This window comes from Musca domestica, unplaced genomic scaffold (assembly GCF_030504385.1).
Source record: "Musca domestica strain aabys unplaced genomic scaffold, Musca_domestica.polishedcontigs.V.1.1 468, whole genome shotgun sequence".
NCBI classification, from domain to species: domain Eukaryota; kingdom Metazoa; phylum Arthropoda; class Insecta; order Diptera; family Muscidae; genus Musca; species Musca domestica.
The window spans coordinates 138,230-160,175 of NW_026712337.1; the positions used below are offsets into that span (position 1 = coordinate 138,230).

The window sequence follows — 21,946 nt, forward strand, 5'->3', positions numbered from 1 at the left end:
ACTTCGGAGATGGGCTATATCGGTCCACTTCACGCCCAAAAAAGGTCGCAATTTTCAATAACAATTTTTCGGCACCGAAAGAGGAAAGATAATCGGATTTTGCTCCAACTTTGCAAATCCTAATATTTGCTGCAGTGCTAGGTTAGGAGCGAAAATGGGCAATATCGGTCCACTCCATCAAATACCTCCCAACAAAGGGTCAAAATTTTGAATAATTATAACTCTTACAAAATGTGATGTTGTCTTCAAATTACACGCATTACAATATTAGTAATAACCCGAAGTCTGGTGTGAAGATGGAGTTTCGTCCACTCCTTCTGTTACCTCCCCCACAAAGGGTCAAAGTTTTGAATAACGAAACGATAATAAAATCCGAAGTAAAAATCCGGTTGTCGTCATATTTCACACACCCCATTACATCTACTAATTCAAGATCTGTTGTGAAGATGGGATATATCGACGAGCTCTTTCTAGTACTACCCCCAAAAATGGGCTCAAAATTTTGGAAAACAAAACGCTTATAAAACGCGAAATAATTATCCAACTCTCTTCTTATTTAACACGTTCAAACATTTTTGCTAACACAAAATCTGAAGTGAAGATGATAGATATCTGGCAACCCGTTCTGTTAACGCACCCTAGGTCAGGTGCGAAAATGAAAAATATCGGTTCATTCCATCAAGTACCTCCCCCACAAAGGGTCAACAATTTTGAATTATTAGAACTTGTATCAAGTGTGATTTAAGATTCCGATTGTCTTCAAATTACATGCATTACAATATTAGTAATAACCTGAAGTCTGGTGTGAAGATGGAGTATCGGTCCACTCCTTCTGGTACCTCCCCCAAAAAGGTTCAACATTTTAAATAACCAAAACGATCATAAAATCCGAAATGAGGATCCGCTTGTCTCTATATTTCACACATCCCATTACATCTACTAATACAACATCTGGTGTGAAGATGGGATATATCGGCGAGCTTTTTCTAGTACTTCCACCAAAAAATGGGCTCAAAATTTTGAAAAACAAAACGCTCATAAAAAGCGAATTAAGCACCCAAGTGTCTTCAAATTTAACACATCCAAACATTTGTGCTAACGCAAAATCTGATGTAAAGATGATTAGGAAACCCGTTCTGGTACCTCAACCTCAAAGGATCACAATTTCCAAGACTTATATCTGTCATAATTGCGAAACAAGTCAGCGATTCTATGCAACTTGCTATATCTAAATATTAAGCCAGAAATCTGATATAAATATGTAATTAATCGGAATATATGATTTCGTATAAAATTGGGTATAAATGTTCCAATTCCTTTAAATTTTGCACTACCAATGTTTTTATTTGTATTAGATGAAGTGGAATATTTCGGTCCGCTATATCTGGTACCTCACGCATATTTCCACATTTTCCAAAAATCTGGGATTAGTCCAAATATGACATCTTCATATCATACTTAGGTCATATACGAATTGGACAATATTGGTCAACTGCTTCGGAACCTCCCCCATAAAGGGTCAACAGTTAGAATAATCATAACTTAAGGCTGGGGGTATACATCTCTCGGCAAAACCGACTGATACTATTTAATTTGTTATTCAAAATTTTAGCCCTTTGTGGGGGAGGTACATGATGGAGTGGGTTTATATCGTCTATTTTCGCACTTGACATTGCACTAATACAAATATTGGGATTCTTCATCCTTTCTTGTTCTATACAGTAAATTCCAGCCAGACAGACGGACGGAGGGACACCCCTAGTTCGATTCCAAATGTACTGAAACGGATTTGGTACAAAGGGACCTAGGGTCTAAAACTATAATTTTGGTGAGGCACATTTTGGCCATATCAAATCCTCTTTAGCCATATGGCCGAGGGTATAAAAATATAGCAAGGCCTAATACAATCTTATATAGGAAGACGTAAAAACAACAGCATCTAACCTTGTAAGAGGAGTCACAAGAAAATAATAGGTTCAGTATTCTTGGTTTTACAAACTTTTGGGGACTTGTAATAACTTCTCTACAGATCAGTAAAGGTTATAAAAACACAAATACTGCCTCAAACGTTTGCCAATATTACTGGTATACCGAAGACGAGCACATGGCATATATTGTTGACCAAAAAAACTTTAAATAAATCGAAATGCATTTAGTCCTACATTTAGTTAAACACGAAAAATCCTTGAGCATATCACCTCAAGACGAATTTAATTTTTTTTTATTTTTCTTGGAAAATTATTCAATTTTCTTACAATTTTCCTCCATGCCTGGTACAAAACATTTCATTATATTCATTATCATGACATCATCTGGTTTTATGTCTTTAGCACCATTTACACACTCTTCCATAAATTCCAGCTTGCAATCCACCTTTTTTCGATCTTTCAAAATAATCTGAAACCGATCGGCCTTAAAACCCATTTCGGAATTGAAAATATTCTTTTTGCGGGCAAGGCATAACATCAATTTACGTAGTTTTGGAGTGTCTTCAATTTGATTAGACCATTCTTTCGCCATGATGTCAGTTTTAATAGAGTTTTCTTCTCGGCATTTGATTTCGATTGCTGGTATATCTTGCGGATACCAATCCGGACGTTCAGCAAAGATCTAAACAAGTATAAGCTTTGATATGTATATTATATCGGTATGTTTTCTTTTTTTCAATTCTTACCATTGCAGAACAGCAAATCAGTATCAGCACACAACTCAAGGTATTCATTTTTATTGTCTTTTCCGAGTTACTGTTAAGATCAACCGGGATTGCAAGAAAACTAAAGCCTCTTTTAAACTGCATTTCCATTTATATGCACCTCTTATCAGGATTCATTTCCAGACATGAACTGGCATCTGTTCTCTTGTAACGCGAAGTTATTTAAGCCGTTTAGTCTTTTGTCTTGCATTATCAGTTGAACTCTTTTCTCTTACAATGTTGCTATTCTTATTTATTTTTTGCGGAAAAGTACTAGACATTTTATCATCGATAACGTTCACAATTTTAATAAATCTAACTGAAGTAGTACATGTTACTATATAATTATATATCAAACTAGCATGTGCCCGCTACTTCGTCAGTAAAAAGCCCACCTAGCAATGTCTGTCCGTCCGTCTGCGCATGATAACACTCAAAAGGACTATCCGATTTGGTCCAAACTTGGAACATGGTAATATTATTATCAAACTTAAATCAAGTTCGTAGATTAGCAGTATCGGTCTACTTCTACTGATTACTTCTTCACATAAGGTCGAAATTTTCAGAGAAAAAATTTACTACACAGAAAGAAAGGATATTCCGATTTAGCTCCAACTTTGCAAATGCTAGGTGAGGTGCAAAAATGGACATAATCGGTCCACTTCATCAAATACTTCCCCCCGAAAGGGTCAACATTTTGAATAGTTACAACTCTTATAAAATGCGGTTGTATATTTTAGAACAGTGTGGCTTGTTTGTTCGGGATACCGTAGTATTTTGTTGTTGCAAAATGGTCTGGCTTTATCCCTTTATTGTTGTTTTCATAAAAACAACGTTTGTTTATTAGTGGAGAACGATGGTAATGTTTACCAGGGGGTAAGGCAGGGAATACCTAGGTTTCGGAAAGAGCCACCAATCCTCATCAGTTCCCTTGTTTTTGTCTGGGATATTCTCCCCAGAAGTTATTTTAAAAATAACTTCTATGACAAAAAACATTTTTTACCCAAGTGACGAGATCGTAAGCTCAATAGAAGAGGAACCAAAGAATTAAATAAAACTAAAATTCTCTTGGAAAGTCTTCTAAATCTTACAACCGCACTTATAAACATTTACATCTTTCTCCACTTGTTATGCTTTCGTTCAGCCTGAACGAAGTAGCATAACCATGTAAGTTGGTTTTGTCTGTTACAACAAAAACCCCTTCGTCGACCGTGCCTTGTCTATTAATAGAACAGTGTGGCTTGTTTGTTCGGGATACCGTAGTATTTTGTTGTTGCAAAATGGTTGTATATTTTTATTAAGTCAAGGTCTGGTGATAAAATGGAATATATCGGTCCATTCCTTCTGGTACCTCCCCCACAAAGAGTCAACATTTTGAATATCCATAAAACGCGAAATTAACATCCGATTCCATTCCGACAATATTTTTTATCAACAGAAGATCTGCTATAAATATGTTAGAGATCGGACCATGCCTTTTGGTACCTCCCCCAAAAGGGGTCGACGTTTTGAATAACAAAAACTATGTTAAAATTCGAAATAAGCATCCGGCTTTCTTCATATTTTACACATCCCATTATTTCTACTAATAAAGGGCCGGTGTGAAGATGGGATATATCGGTCCACTCCGAACTCGATCTAAGTTTGACAATAATATTACTATGTACTAATAATGTTAATTCCAAATTTCAGGATTCCAGCCCTAACCGTTCCTCTAAATTTAAATTGTACTAAATTTAGTACCATTAAGTACTTTACGTGTACGAAAGTACACATTTCTGAAATGTCCCAATCCTATTTTCCCCCAGTAATGTTAATTTCAAATTTCAGGATTTAAGCTCCATCCGTTCCTCTAAATTCAAATTGTACTAAATTTAGTACCGTTTAGTACTATTCATGCTTTTTCGTAAACGGTTATACACTTTCATAACTACCTCCATGCATCGCCTCAGCCTTGATTTCCATTCCAAATTTCAAGTTTTGAACTCTAACAGTTGACATGATACGAAGTTGTACCAAATGTAGTACATTTTAGTACTTTTTGCATACTTTTAGCGCGAATTTCCAACAATCCATTGGTACATCTACGGCGTCATGATATTTAGCTCTACTGCATTCTGAAATGCAAAAGTACCATATTTTGTACCTTTTAATACTTTTCGTACCGTTCTATACGAATTTTAAAAATCCCAGCCTTATCTGACTCCTTCATCCAAAATTTGCAAAACTTATGGCCCATTTCTGAAAAGTTTCGTGAGGATCGGGCCCTCATTGCGACCTGTAATTGCATTTCCAATTAACATGCCCAGACATTTCTGAAAAGTTTCGTGAGGATCGGGCCCTCATTGCGACTGTAATTGCATTTCCAATTAACATGCCCAGACAGATGGACGTGAACGTTATTGTTTGTCGGTAATAATTTGTAATAGCCAAGAGTTCAAAAGCTTAACTGTGCCAATTGCAACTACAGAAGAAGAACTGATAGCAGATTTTATTATTACAAGACAATATATATATGTATATATATATATATATATATATATATATATATATATATATATATATATATATATATATATATCAGTTCATACCATTGTAAAACCACAAATCATTTATCTCTTTAGATATTCGCGGAACTTCCTGATTGGTACCCCGAAGATCAGCCAGCAATCGAAGACAAATGCTGTGAAGAAAACTCCCTTGCACCGGGCGCCATGACGAAAATATGGGCAAATCAAATTGACGACACTCCAGAAATACGCAAATTTTTGTTATGCCTTGCGATCAACAAGAATATTTTTAATTCCGATAATTTTATTATGAACAAGTAAGCAAAGGCTACAGTCGAGCGGGGCCGACCGTTGAATACCCTACAACACTATAATAAACGATATAGTTTATATAGGTGAGATACTCGAAAGAATTCCACAAGATATTGTGACAAATAATAAAAGAAAACCAGCAGGTTTCGTTCTTTAATTTTCGAATAATAGCAACTTAAACTAATTTGTTCATTTCCAATTTATTGGAAGATGTTGCACATAAATGGTCTTCCTAGATCTGGAACCAATATTTCCCAAAGACCTATAACCTCTCAGAAGTTGCAAAAGATTAACATTTATTATTGGTTTTTGACTGAAACGCATCTATATGAGATACAGACATTCTTCAACGAAATAGTCAGAAGTGCGTCTTTCCTGTATTTGTGAATTCTCCAAAAAGTCACTGGAATGGACATTTTCGTATTTAGTCTACAAAAGTTGGCAAACTATTTCACACATTGAATATTTTTGGATGGCCATCCAAAACTGCTTGGCTTTTGCAATGCCCGTAACCCCCATTCAAATGTGCGTGAGGATCGGGCGAAAATTACGACCTGTTGACAATTTTGCAGTTTTTTTTTTGGTCCATTTCAACCCCTAAATATATGGCGATCATCTCCAAAAAGAGTAGGCTTCTATTCTGACCCTCATCTTATCCCCATGCAAAATTTCGTAAGGATCGGGCCATAAATGCGATCTGTATATGATATCCTGATATCCTAACTACTTAGTTTTGTTAGCTGTAGAAATATTACCAAATGTTTAATTCAAAATGAAAATATGCCAAAAATATGACAAAATTGAAAAAATATGAGGAAATTTTAAAAAATCAATATTTTCATCTTTAGAGAGATGTTTTTATGCGATTTTTTTAGACGTTTTTTCTTTCCTGCCAAGAGGCCATTCTGAATTAATGAGAACTGTCGAAATCAGCTCAGCCGTTCTTGACATATAAGACATCTTTCAAGCATATCTTCTTTGGTAGACATATATATCGCACATATTTTGCTATATATCCGCTTTGTTGGATGTTAACATCAATGTAAAGATCAGGAGTAACCTTGTCATGGCTTTGTGATTTCGCCGCGATTTAAAATATTCGCGGTTTAATGAAAAATTTTGAATTTTTTCAACAAAAAAGATATGGTCTATTTTACTCGCTAAATATTATCCGATGACCACCCAAATTGGTAGGCCTCTTCCCCGCCCTAAACTCTAGCTACATGCGAAATTCCGCGTCGATTGGTCTATAATTGCGCCCTGTAGAGCAACTGCAAAATCATCAAATTTTTCAGTTTTTGGTCCATTTCAACCCCTAAATATTATGCAACCCTCTCCAAAAGAAATAGGGTTCTATTCTGACCTTATCCCCACCTACATTTTAAATTTCGTGAAGATCGGGCCATAATTGCGACCTGTAGAGTGATTACAAATTAACATGGACAGACGGACAGACGGACAGACGGACAGACGGACGGACGGACATACATAGCTAGATCGACTCAGCTCGGCGAGCTAGGAAGATCCATATATACTTTCCTATGTGGGAAATCAATATTTCGTGGTGTTACATAATTTTTGGCCCAATCAAACTTATAATACCCTCAACACATAGTGTTGTAGGGTATAAAAATCGAACCAAAAAAATCGGAGCTGGAATTTATTGAGGGGTGTATAATTGCAGCCAAAGATATTGAGCCAGATGATGCCATGATGTTGAATATCATGAAATGTGTTGCCCCAGACATTGAGGAAAATTGTAAGAAAATTGAATAATTTCCCCAGAAAAAATGTAACGCAAATAAACTATGATAAAACCCTGGCTTGGGTAAAGTCGGCTAATAATTATTCGGAGGAAATTCTTGCTTTTCTATCGGCTTGGATGTATTCCGATAGCCGGGGGCATAGATGAATTCAGAATGACTAAAGGATATAATTAACCAAGACTGCGGACGGACCACACGTCCACCTCTCTCAGTATTTCGTCAAAATAAAACAACATATGCCACGAAGTTATTGAGAGTTATTTTAGTACAAAAACAACTGTGGACACTTTATTGGTGGAAGTGCCGAAGAAGTATGCCAATATTGTTCATTTCGTATCTGACCTGATATAAATATTACAACGTACCAGATTTGGCCTATATCGACTCATTTCTTCCCATTTCATTTCTTCTTTCATGAAGAAGTATGCATGAGGAACTACAGGGTGAGATAAAAACTGCAACAATGTCAAACGCCATAATTTTTACATTTTATTATACCCTCCACCATACATAGTATGGAGGGTATATTAAGCTCGTCACTCCGTTTGTAACTCATAGAAATAATAATTTTAGACCCAATTTAGCCCTATCCGTCTGTCCGTCAGTTGAAATCACGCTACAGTCAAAATGAATTAAGATAGGAAGCTAAAATTTTGCACAGATATGTCTTTTGTCTGCAGTCAGGTCAAATTCGAAAATGGGATATATCGGTCCACGATATGGGGGCTGTACCCCATATAACGGTACCCCCCCATAATCGGTATTTTGATGATTTTAGCCACATTTTTCAATGGAATTGCCTGAAATTGTACACAAGGGGTAATTTATGAGTACTTTACCACCTGACAGAGAATTTTTTAATTTTAGCCACATTTTGAATTTTTACCCCCCGAAAAAGAAAAGTCTATATAGGTCCACAATATTGTATATCCCTCATATATCGACAACTTCCGATATTAGGTATTTTTAAGATTTTAAGAGAATGTTTAATGGATTTTATTTTTTTTAATTTCCTAATTCGTCCCAAATGGCGGAGGGTATTCAAAGTACGGCCCGTCCGAACTTACTGCTTTTTTACTTGTTCCTAATTCGTCCCAAATGGTGGAGGGTATTCAAAGTTCGGCCCGGTCGAACTTACTGCTTTTTTACTTGTTTAAATTTTATTGATTGAAAGCAAAAAATATCGGAAATAGCATCAAATTTTAGAATAAGTTAACATTAGTTCGAATTGGTAACCTTTGGCACGAATTATGGCCTTCAAACGGCCAATGAAACCGTCACACGCTGGCCGAATGTTGCTCTGCGGTATTTTGGCCCATTCCCGGCGAAGCGCTTGCTTGAGATGATCGACACTTTGGCATTTTTTAGTGCCAATCTTGCTTTCGAAAATGCTTCAGACACAAAGGTCCAACGGATTGGTATCCGGAGATTTTGGTGGCCATTGTGCGCTGGAAATAAAGCGAGAAACCTAATTTTGTGACAATTCTTGGGTGGCGCGTGCTGAGTGCAATGGTGCTGAGTCCTATTGGAATGATCAATGTCTGCGGCCAAAATGTTTGCGTGCCCAAGGCTTTAATACACCCTTCAGTATTTTTCTCAATAATATTCGGCATTTATTCTGGTGCAACAGACGATTAAGCGATAGCGAAGGGAGAGCGACCATCGGCTGTTATGGCGACCCACACCATCACCATGGCCTAAGCTAGAGTTCTGGTGGCCAAACGAAGGTGCACATTTTCAGCTGACCTCTTGTGCAAGTAAACACGATCACTCTGTTTGTTTACAAACTGCTGGACAACGAATGTTTTCTCTTACTCTTACTCTTTAGCTCTTTTGGATTTATTTTCTTTCTGTTGCGGTGTAAGTTCTGGCACTTTTTGGAATTTTAATGGCTTTACCCCGAGCTCATTTTTCAATATTTGGCGAATGAAAAATTGCGATATGTTCAGCTCACGATCCATTTTTCGGCCACTGTGATGCACGATTAACTTTTTTTCTGGAACATTCTCACCAAAATGCTTTTGAAAGCTTGTAAACAATATAATAAGCTGTCACTGGAATAATTTTAATAGTTGTCAGACGAGTGGCTTAAAAATGACATCAGTTTGAAGTTGGTTGCAGTTTTTTTTTATCTCACCCACAATATCCAAATCCAAACCGATCTTTAACACATTTAGCAAAGAGATTTCTAAGCTGTATCTGATATCTGGTACCAAATATAATTATTGTGAAGTACATATTACGGATGTGAGAGCATAAACACGAAATCGCTCGAAACTTTTATTTGAAATCTATAGTTACACCTGTAACGATTTTCATCAAATTTAACGAATTGCTTCTAGACTGAATTCCGTGTATGTGCCAAAATCCATTTATATGAGAGTTATATCTAAATTATAGACCGATTGAAGCCATTTCAAAAGCAAACCTTAGGCCAAAAAAATGGTTTTTGAAAATTTGCAATTCGATCGGACAATAAATGCAACCTGTACTTTGTTTACAAAAATATATGGACAGACAGACGGACGGACATCGATAAATCGACTCTGAATGTACAATAACGTAATCCTGTTTCCAGTGTGATGTAGAGTATAATAATGTGGGAAGCTCTTTATTTCCTAAACAGTTTATTCGGGTGTCTGATCTGACGAAGCAATCATATTAAACTCAATTCGCTGAATATTCCATTTAATTCGACCATTCGACCATAATGGAACATGTCATATAAACAAAATCAAAATCATGTCATATAAACAAAATACAAAATCCATTTTCAATTTAATTATATTTTTATTGTTATTATTCAGCCTTCTTACAATTTTCTTCTCCACCAACGATAACACATTTGATTATTTTGAAGAGCATGGCATCCTCAGGTTCTATATCTTTGCCCTCCTCTGCGCATCCTTCAACAAATCCTGGCTTACAATCCATGTTTGCTCTTTCTTTCATGATCACCAATAAACGGTCAGCTTTAAAGCCCATTTCGGAATTGTAAAAATTCTTATTGTGGCCTAAGCACATTACATAGTTGCGTACTTGTGGAGTATCTTCAATCCGACTGGACCATATTTTTGTCATGAGTTCTGGGCTAATGGAGTTTTCCTCTCGACATTTGGCTTCCACTGCTAGTTCATCTTTGGGATACCAATCGGGGCGCTCGGCAAAAATCTGAAAAGGAATTGTATTTATTGTTTGCTGTTTTTAATTGCGTTTTTCTCATTTCTTACCACCGCGAAGCAGGAAATGATTAAGACAATACTTAATTTATTCATTTTTTATATATTTCCGCGTTGTTGTAACTATCGACAAGATTGCAATGAAACTAATGTTTCTTATGCGTTACATTTTCATTTATAGCCAGCTCTTATCAGGTGTGTGTCTGTTCTGGTGTAACTGAATTAAAATTGAGCTGCCTTATCCTTATCTTCTAATAATCAAATTCATAATCAATGGTTATGCATTTTATTAAAACTGAACTTTTGACCTTAGCACACAATGTTTTTCATATATTGCCGATATATTATTTCCATATTCCATATGGAAGTATTAGAATATTTTTGTCAAGAGAGGAGCTTCGAATCTTCAGTGGGAGCAGAAAGCATAACTAATGAGAATCCAAAATGTGAAGTTCAAGCTTAAATCCGAAGTTAAGCTTTAATCTCTATGTAAGTCCTCCGGTTGTTTATCAGACTGAAGCGCACCATAATTCTCGTAGGAAGTATTAAATTTGACATATCATGACATACTTTTGCCAAACTTAGGTCTTCTTCGAAGACGCACATTGTCGATCTATTTATATTAGTACCTTAACCATGAAATTTCAAGATATTAAAAAATAATTAAAGAAGTTTAAAAGATTCAGTCGGTTTTACCGCCATAAATATATTTTGACTTGCCTTATGATTATTCAAACCGTTCACCTTTAATGGGGTTGGTTGGAGAACGGCTAGACTGATTTTAATATTTTTTTACAAATGTTCGTTATTCTTTAACTTAGGTTTTTATGGAACGAACCATTGACCACGAAACATTAAAATTCTTGTAATTTCCAAAAATATTTAAGATATCGGTTTGAAAATAAGTATACCAGAATGCTGCCTCCAACCCTAAGTAGTGGCCACGCGTACTTTTTAATATAAAGGGTGTTTTTCTAACGGGTTGCTGATTTTAAATTTAAATAAAACTATCGTCAAGAAAAAATGTGTTTGGAACATAATTTCTTTTCGTTTAACATTTAAATATAATTTCGGGCATATGGCCATTCTGGGGGGCTTAAATTTCGACCAAACTTTCAAGTATTCGAGGGCGTATTTCTGCAATGACACGTTGAATATTGGTTTCGAAAACGTAAATGACTACTGGTTTATCCACGTAATCTAGTGATTTCAGGTATCCTCATAAAGAATAATCGCGTGACGTCAATTCAGTCGAACACGGAAGCCAATTCTATGGTCCATTTCTCGAAATAATATCGTCGTTAAAATTTTCTATCAAGAAGCCCATTGTTGCGTCAGCAGTATGACAAGTGACACCATTCATGATTCTGTATCGATTTTCATTCACCACAACGTTTTTTTTAAAGAAATGAGGACCGATGATTCCACTGTCCATATACCGCAGCAAAAAGCACATGTATCGGGATGCATTGGTAATTCTTGAACGACGTGTGGATTATCTTTGCTCCAAATTTAGCTTGTTGACATATCAATTCAACCAAAAATTCGCCTCATCACTGAAGAGAATTTTGAGGTAAAACAAGTAAATTGGAAGTTGAGTTCGGTCAGGAATTTTAATACACACCACCATTTTGAAGGAACTTCAAAAATTTCAAATAATGCAATTATACGAAGACGTTTTCCTTCATAAGTAAGTTTTTGTCATAGGCTTTAGAACCCATTACGACCTTCAGTTACGAAATCTAAAATCATAAAAATACCGAATATATAGGGAGGTATCGTAATAGAAGCGCCATACAAAGATGAGAACCTGTCTACGCGATTATTTATTTTATTTATTACGTCACTTGACCACTGTCAAAACAGAGTGAATTATATTAAAAACAGGTAAAAAACAGCTAAGATCGGCCGGGGCGAACTTTTCATACCCTCCATAATTTTGAAGGATCTTGAAAAAATTCAAAAAAAAAAACCTTCGAAAAATATTACTTAAATGAAAATCGTTATGTGGGAGATATACAAAGACGTGGACCTGCATAAGTAATTTTTTGTCAAAGGCTGTAGTATCGATTCCGAACTTCAAATACGAAATTTGAAACAATTCCGTTGAATAATGTCTTCATCAAATTTAAATCGATTTCGCTGAATAATGTTGCTAATATCATCAAAAAATTAAAAAAATTGCCTAAAATCATCAAAATACCGAATGTGGGGGGGGGGATACCGTTATATGGGGTTTATGCGATATCGTGGACCGATATAGCCCATCTTCGAACTTGACCTGCCTGCATACAAAATACTAATCTGTGCAAAATTTTAGCTTTCTATTTTAATTCATTTTGACTCTAGCGTGATTACAACAGACGGACGGGCAGGGCTAAATCGTCTTAGAATTTTACGCCGATCAAGAATAAATATATCGATGAGTTACAAACGAAATGACGAACTTAATATACCCTCCATACTATAAATGTTGGATGGTATAAAAAACCTCATAAAAACACCCTTTATATATAAACAAGTAAAAAAGCAGTAAGTTCGGCCGGGCCGAACTTTGAATACCCTCCACCATTTGGAACGAATTAGAAAATTTTCAAAAATATAAAATCCAATAAAAATTCTTTTAAAATCTTTAAAATATCTAATATAGGAAGGTGCCGATATATGGGGGGATATACGATATTGTGGACCTATAAAGACAAATCTATGTCTGCGTGTAAAGTACTCACAAGGAACTCCTTGTATGGATTTTCAGATAATTCCATCGGAAAAAGTGGCTAAAATCATCAAAATACCGAATATAGGGGAGTACCGTTATATGGGGGCTATACGATATTGTGGACCTATATAGATGATTCTCTGTCGGTGGGTAAAGTGCTCACAAAGAACCCCTTGTGTACAAAGAACCCCTTGTGACCATTCCGTTGAAAAATATGGCTAAAAACATCAAAATACCGAATATCGGGGGTACCGTTATATGAGGGCTATACAATATCGTGGATCTATATAGATAATTCTCTGCCGAGGTATAAAGTACCCACAAGGAACTCCTTGTGTGGATTTTCAGACAATTTCGATGAAAAATGTGGGTCAAATCATAAAATACCGAATATCGGGAGGTACCGTTATATGGGGGATATACGATATCGTGGACCTATATAGGCATTTCATTTTGAGGAGGTAAAATGCCCACAAGGGACTCTTTTGTGGATTTTCAGACAATTCCGTTGAAAAATGTGGGTAAAATCATCAAAATACCAAATATCGGGGGTACCGTTATATGGGGGCTATACGATATTGTGCACCTATATAGATAATTCTCTGCCGAGGTATAAAGTACCCACAAGGAGCTCCTTGTGTGGATTTTCAGACAATTCCGTTGAAAAATGTGGGTAAAATCATCAAAATACCGAATATCGGGGGATACCGTTATATGGGGGCTATACGATATTGTGCACCTACATAGATAATTCTCTGCCGAGTTATAAAGTACCCACAAGGAACTCCTTGTGTGGATTTTCAGACAATTCCGTTGAAAAATATGGGTAAAATCATCAAAATACCGAATATCGGGGGGTACCGTTATATGGGGGCTATACGATATTGTGGACCTATATAGATAATTCTCTGCCGAGGTATAAAGTACCCACAAGGATCTCCTTGTGTGGATTTTCAGACAATTCCGTTGAAAAATGTGGGTCAAATCACAAAATACCGAATATCGGGGGGTACCGTTATATGGGGGCTATACGATATTGTGGACCTATATAGATAATTCTCTGCCGAGGTATAAAGTACCCACAAGGAACTCCTTGTGTGGATTTTCAGACAATTCCGTTGAAAAATGTGGGTAAAATCATCAAAATACCGAATATCGGGGGTACCCTTACATGGGGGCTATACGATATCGTGGACCTATATAGACAATTCTCTGCCGAGGCATAAAGTACCCACAAGGAACTCCTTGTGTGGATTTTCAGACAATTCCGTTGAAAAATGTGGGTAAAATCATCAAAATACCGAATATCGGGGGGTACCGTTATATGGGGGCTATACGATATCGTGGACCGATATAGCCCATCTTCGAACTTGACCTGCCTGCAGACAAAAGAGAGATCTGTGCAAAATTTTAGCTTCCTATCTTAATTCGTTTAGACTGTAGCGTGATTACAACAGACGGACAGACGGACAGACGGACAGACGGACGGACAGGGCTAAATCGTCTTAGAATTTTACGCTGATCAAGAATATATATAATTTGGTGGGTCTAAAATGATTATTTCGATGAGTTACAAACGGAATGACAAAGTTAATATACCCTCCATACCTTTTTTGGTGGAGGGTATAAAAAGAAATCAGGAATGATTGCGATAATTCTCACCGATTCGGAATGATCTGTTGGCAGAAGAGGATCAAAATCGCATAAAAAAAGGCAATATAAGAATAATATTATCACATCTTGTCATCTCTTTTATTTTTTTGTAATTTTTATACCTTCCACCATACGATGAAGGGTATATTAAATTTGTTATTCCGTTTGCAACACCTCAAAATATTCTTTGAAGATCTAAAAAAGTATATACATTCCTGATCAGAATAAAATTATATGATCTGTCTGTTGAAATCAAGGTAGAGTCCGCAATATTTGAAATTTGGCAGTTTGATTGGTATTGAAAATGGGTTATATTGGTCCATGTTTAGGTATTGCCTCCATATTTACGATACCTCCTGATTTTCGATATTTTGAAGATTTCTGCCACAATTTCCAACCAATTTAGATGAAACTTGTCAATTGAGATTCTCGGTAGGTCTGATCTCTCCTTGCAAAAAATGTTCGATGTAGATTCACTAATAGGTAAAGCCCCCCATGTAACGGTACCTCCAGATTTTCGGTATTTTGAAGGTTTCTGCCATAATTTCCAATCAAATTAGATGATAATATTGGTTTCGCAATTTGAGCTGATTATGTTAAGTTAACATATTTTACTCGTTTTCATTATTTAATTTTACTTTGATACACGTAGAGGTAGATGGTGTAAAATGTTCTGATATCCATAGCATTACTATTTTTTGCCAAATTTATCACACTGGGATTCCCATAAAATACACTGTATAGGTAGAATTATTTTCACAATTATTTCAAATATTTCGTAACAAGTTTTAATTACATTGCGACAATGTCCAATTTTTAGGAAGCTTATTAATAATTATGTAACAATTAGACATACTCATCCCAAACCACACTTTTTAAAATAATATTTAATTAAATAATATAATTTGTACAATTATCAGTTTTAAATAAATTAATATTAAAAACATTTTAACCGACTATAAAACAGTCATGATATTTCCCAACCAACACAGACTTCAAGTTCAACGACTATTGGAAGCAACAATGCATAAAATTTTAATCGTGTTTCTATTCTCAACTGGGGTACTAGTATGATCACAATTTTAGTTGATTTTAAGCTGACGCTCAAATAAATTCTATTATTCCAGGTTCTTGCTAACCGACCCGATTGGTATCCAGAAAATCCCACGGACATCGAGAAGGAGTGTATGCAACAATATCCCATTAGTGCTGAAGCCAAAGCGGATATTCGCAATTTTAAGCTCACCGATGCACCCAACATGAAATCCCTCTTGCTTTGTGTTGCCAATGGACAAAATGTTTACTCGCCGGATGAAGATTTGGAACCGGAACGTATGGCATATAGTTTGTATAGAAGTCTGCATTTAGAATGCGAATTGGATTTGGTGCGTGAATGTCTGGGGAATCATAAGGAGCACAGTGTAAATGGTAATCATGAAGATTTTATGTATCTAACGTTGGAATGCATATTCGAAGGAGCTCCCGGAAAATGTATGAACACAGAGTGATTTTGCTGAATTTATCTGTGGAATGTGTAATAGCATGTTTCCATTGGAAACCGAACAACGTTGTTCGCTCTCAGAATTATGTACACGAATTAACCCGTTCATACGGCACGATTCGTAATTCATAGTAAAATAATTCCTTTTTTCAAAAATTTTGTTTGTTGATTTTAATGGGAATTTATAAAAAAATACATGAAATTCTCACTAATATGAATAGAAGAAATGATTGTTTTTCTCCCAAAGATTTATTATATCATTAATTTTATAATTTTCATTCACGTTTTCAACTTTTTGTGTAAATGTTGACATTTTGAACATATTTTTGTATTTTTCTATTTTTAAATTTTGCTGGAGAGACACTTGTCAAACATTTTTTCTGCCGATACAAAGTTTTTGAAAATATTGCCTCTTTTGTTTGCAGTTTTCTGTGGAAATTTCAACTCGTGGATAAAATGCGTACCTCGAATGAGAGAGAAAACAAAATGTACTTTCGTTTGAATGTACATACGCCATTCAACATTGTAGTTTTCATTCATAATTTTCAGTCTTCCCAAAAATTTTTAAAATTTCATTAAATTTTTCTATTTTTAATTTTTAAATGTCATAATTTATTTTTTCGATAAATGCTCTCATTTGTTAGGGATGGGACATAAAGTGAATTCATTTAAATCCTTGAAAAAATATTATGTGTTTGGAAAAAAAACTTGATAAATCAAATAACAATGCCTAAATAATTCAAATAAGATCTCTGGTTGGGAATAATGTTGTGATAAACAAAGTTAAAACAAGTAAGCAAAGGCTATAGTCGTGCAGGGCCGACCATGTGATACCCTACAACACTAAAATATGTTAGAAGCCCCTTATGTCCAAATCCATTTTTGAAGATTTCGCTTTTGAAATTATGTCACGGAGCCCTGCCCAGACATTACCCGTAGTATTTTGACCAGGGACATTTGCCCAATACGCACTACTTCGTGCTGTTAGTTGTGGTTCATTTTACAGCTAAATATAATCCAGTGGTCATACAAAATGGTAGAATTCTTCCCTGTCCTTAAATCTCTTCTCAGGCATGTCGATTGGCCTCAATTGTGTGATCAGGAAATTTTTCTGTTTTTGGTTCATTTCAACCCCTAAATATATTGCGGACATCTTTGAAAACAGATGGGCTTAGCCCTTCTGAGCCTAATCCTACCCTTGTGAAAATATTTGTGAGGATCGGATGATAACTTCAATCTGAATATAATAACCCCAACCTGTGTTGTAAGTCGAAAAAGTATTTCAATAAATATTCTTCAATATTAAGTCAAATTGAAAAAAATCGCATGCGATAAAAAATTTGAAAAAATAAAAATATGTCACAAAATACTACAAAATATGTATTAATATCATTATTGGCATCTTTTTATGCGATTTTTTTTAGATTTTATTCTTTTATGCCAAGAGGGCATTCTGAATTTACAAAATATGTCAAAATCGGACCAGCCATTCTTGAGATATAAGCATTCTAGCTAACATCCCCTTCCTTTGTATACATTGTCATTGTACATAGTCCGCTATATATATATCCGATATATTTACAGTCGGCATCTACCTAACGGTAAGAATTGACCTGTTCGTCTATTTGTGATTTCGCCGGGATTAAAAATATTCGCGGTTTAATGAAAATTTGACTTTTATTTAACACAAATATTGTGACTTATTTCACCCACTAAATACTACCCGATGACCATCAAAATGGGAAGGCTTCTGGCCAGCCCTAAGCTCTAGCCCCATGCTAACTTCCGCTTCGATTGGTATATAATTGTGACCTGCAGAGCAACTGTAAAACCAGGAAATTTTTCAGTTTTTGGTTCATTTTAACCCCTAAATATTTTGCGATCATCTCCAAAAGAAATAGGGTTCTATTCTGACCTTAACCCCACCTCCATTTCAATTTTCGTGAGCTTGGCGAGATAGGAAGATCCATATATACTTTCCTATGTGGGAAACCAATATTTCGAGGTGTTACATAATTTTTGGACCAATAAAACTTATAATACCCCCAACACATAGTGTTGTAGGGTATACAAATTGTTGACCTGCTTCCCAAGATTTGAGAGTTAGAAGTTGAGATGTGCCGAGTTTGTAAGTGATCCGATGCTCAATTAGCATTTTTTCGAGCTTCATGGTTACTCTACATTTTGCCGTATTGTGCGAAGGTACTCGAATGATTGGCCAGTTGTATCCATTCATCATATAAAATTTGTGTTAATAACAATTTTGGAAGTTCCAAAGTTTGCACAAACTCGAATGATCCTTTCTTTTTTATTAGTAAATGGTGGCATGTCATTCTATGAAAATCCACACTAGGAGTTCCTTCTAAGTACTTTACCCCCTGGAAGAGGGGTCTATACGACGTGGACTTACATAGGCATTGTTTGTCATAAGCCGTTACCATATTCTAATTCGAAACTTGAAATAAACTGTGAATAATGTAGCTAAAATCATCAAATATATAGGGAGGAAGCTTTATATCGGAGCAATACGAAGACCTGGACCTGCAAAGACAATTTTCTGTTACAGACTGTAGTTTCCATTACGAACTCTAAATACATAATTTGAAACTACTCCGGTGACTAATGACGCTAAGAGTATTAAAATACCGAATATTAGGAGGTACCGTTATATGGGGGCTATACGAAGACGTGGACCTGCACAGACAATTTTCTGTTACAGATAGTAGTTCCCATTACAAAATCTAAATATGTAGTTTGAAACTTCTCCGGTGAATAATGACGCTAATATCATCAAAATACTGCATATTAAGAGGTACCGTTATATGGGGGCCATACGAAGACGTGGACCTGCACAGACAATTTTCTGTCTTTCGTAATGGATACTACGAATTTCAAATAAAAAATTTGAAACAATTCCGGTGAATAATGTCGCTAAAATCATCAAAATACCGAATATAGGGAGGTACCGTATGGGGGCTGTATGATGACGTGGACCTGCACAGACAATTTTCTGTATTAGGTTGTAGTATTCATTTCGAACTTCAAATATTAAATTTGAAACAATTCCGGTAAATAATATCGCTAAAATCGTCAAAATATCGAATATAGGAATGTATTGTTATATGGGGACTATATGAAAACGTGGACCTACATGGCCCATTTAAGAAACTTAACCTGCCTACTGGCAAAATAAACATGTGTGCAAAATTTTAGCCTTGTACTCAATTCATTCGAAAGATAGCGTGATTACAACAAAGAGATAGACGGACGTCGCTAAGTCGACTAAGAATTTTACGCTGATCATGAATATGTATACTTTGTTGGGTCTGACATGAGTATTTCGAGGAGTTTCAAACGGAATGACAAAGTTAGTATACCCTCCATACTATGGTGGGGGGTATAAAAATTGTGTATGTCGTATAGTCTCCATATAACGGTACCTCCCTATAATCGGTATTTTGATGATTTTTCACCGGAATCGTCTCAAATGTTGTATTTGAAGTTCGTTATGGGTACTGCAGTCTATGAAAAAAACTTATCTGTGCTCCCTGTATTCGGTATTTTGACGATTTTAGGTACAATAATAACCGGAATTGTTTCAAATTTCGTACTTAAAGTTCGTAATGGCTCCTTCATCCTATGTCAGAAAATTGTCTATGCAGGCTACATTAGTAACATCGATGCAAACATTTTTTCAATATATAATGAATATTGAGATTTCTTCTCTTTGGCGACGTCTTGTAAAATATGATTATATGATGGTTTGCAGGGAATATCGCATAAACTTGCATGAAGTACAGCTTTACATCTAAAATGTGTTTAAAATCTGGACATATCGTTAAGATTTAGATTTTTGATGAATTCTCGGGCCTAACTTTATGAGGAGTGATTTTGTAGAATTTTTTGACTTGGTACAACTCCATTATAATTAGCTTTCTACCAACACGATGCAAAATTTTCAAATTAGTTTATTTTAGTTTTTCACACAAGAAATTATTATGCATTTATATCACATCCCTTCCATTCGGATGGAGGACCATCCTTTTCAACCACTTCCGGACTAACTTCCTTCTCAAGGATACATTTGATAATATGGAATACCATTTCATCCTCTGGCTTAATATCCTTATACTTCGTAACACATTGTCCCACCAATTGACGACGACATGTACGATTCATACCGATTCGATATAGAGCATATGCCAAACGATCTGCATTATAACCATTTTCACTCGTATAAACATTAAAGCCTTTTGAGGCACACAAAACCAGTTGCCGAAAAGTTGGACTATCTTCGATGCGACCATGATCAATGTCATCGATTACGGCTTCCGGTAACTTATGTTCCTCCTTGCATTGTTGTAGGATACTATAAGCGTTTGTGGGATACCAATCGTTTTGACCAGCATAGACCTTTGATTTGGAAGAAAAATAAGGTAAAACGTAAAGCTTTTTTTGAGAAATTTATAAAAACTACAAAGAACATACCTGCATTAGATGTAGGCATACAAATGATAACAGAATTAGTTTAAACATTGCTTGTATTTTACAGGAAGACTAAAATGCAAATAATAATGTGATTTTATTGACAGCCATATTTATATGGGGGACCTTTGATCTCTAACAATCTTTACATATGTTTATTCCACGAATTGAAATTGTTATCAGTCCTTATAGTTAATCGACACTAGCTGACAACTTAAGAATTGTTTAGGGAAAACCCAGTAAATGTCATTAACAAATACCAAGTCTATTCGAAATACTAGAGTAGTCGTTGTGGGAGTTTTTACGGAATCAACTCTGAAATCCTACCCAATAAAAAATTGGCAGTCAACTTGCAAACTGAAATAATTATTTATTCCTAAAAAATCCACCAAACCAAAAATGAACAAGTAAAAAAGTAACTAAGTTCGGCCGGACGAAATTTTAATACCCTCCGCCATTTTGGAAGAAAAAATTTCCAAAAAAAATTTGTCGAAAAATACCACTCAAAGGAAACTCGCTAATGGGAGCTTCCTGAATTTCCCGTCATAGGTTGTGGTGCTCGAGCTTACGAGTTTCAAATACGAAATTTAAAACAACTCCGGTGAATAATATTATCAAAATACCGAATATCGGAGGGCATCGTCATATGAGGGCTATACAAAGTCGTGGACCTGCATACACAATATTTTGTCATAGGCTGTAGTACCCATTACGAGCTTTAAATACGAAATTTGAAACAATTCCGGTCAAAATGTAGCTAAAATCATAAAAATACCAAATATCGGAGAATTACGTTATATGGGGCTATACGATATTTTGGACCTTTATAGACAATTTTATTGCAGGTGGTAAATTAGACAGAAAAAACTCCCTGTGAGGATTTTAATACGATTCCATTGAAAAAATTGGCTACAATAATCAAAATACCGCATATCGGGTTGTGCCGTTATGTGAGGGTTATGCAATATCGATAACAATTCTCTTGCAGGGGTAAAGTACTCACAAAGAACTCCTTGTGTCAAATCATCAAAATACGAAATTAAGGGGAGAGAGGCGGTGTACCGTTATAAGAGAGCTATACGATATCGTAGACCGATATAGCTCATCTTCGAACTTGCTCTGTCTGCAG

At 35.6% G+C, this 21,946-nt stretch overlaps 3 protein-coding genes across 3 annotated transcripts; all 3 read right to left on the minus strand.

The window, feature by feature from the left end:
• Window positions 1-2,238: 2,238 nt before the first annotated feature.
• Window positions 2,239-3,358, minus strand: LOC105262424 (uncharacterized). The gene is made up of 2 exons (XM_011297425.3): window positions 2,675-3,358; window positions 2,239-2,610 (listed from the first exon to the last, which is right to left on the minus strand). The coding sequence occupies exons 1-2, from the start codon at window positions 2,801-2,803 to the stop codon at window positions 2,239-2,241; spliced, it is 501 nt and encodes a 166-aa protein (XP_011295727.1). The 5' UTR covers window positions 2,804-3,358.
• A 6,692-nt stretch (window positions 3,359-10,050) lies between these two features.
• On the minus strand, window positions 10,051-10,619 carry LOC101896904 (uncharacterized). Its single transcript, XM_005192034.4, has 2 exons — window positions 10,511-10,619; window positions 10,051-10,451 (listed from the first exon to the last, which is right to left on the minus strand). Exons 1-2 carry the CDS (start codon window positions 10,553-10,555, stop codon window positions 10,080-10,082), a joined length of 417 nt encoding a protein of 138 aa, XP_005192091.2. The 5' UTR covers window positions 10,556-10,619; the 3' UTR covers window positions 10,051-10,079.
• Window positions 10,620-20,282: 9,663 nt separating this feature from the next.
• Window positions 20,283-20,927, minus strand: LOC131804614 (uncharacterized). Its single transcript, XM_059127656.1, has 2 exons — window positions 20,821-20,927; window positions 20,283-20,745 (listed from the first exon to the last, which is right to left on the minus strand). The coding sequence occupies exons 1-2, from the start codon at window positions 20,866-20,868 to the stop codon at window positions 20,329-20,331; spliced, it is 465 nt and encodes a 154-aa protein (XP_058983639.1). The 5' UTR covers window positions 20,869-20,927; the 3' UTR covers window positions 20,283-20,328.
• Between the last annotated feature and the right edge of the window lie 1,019 nt (window positions 20,928-21,946).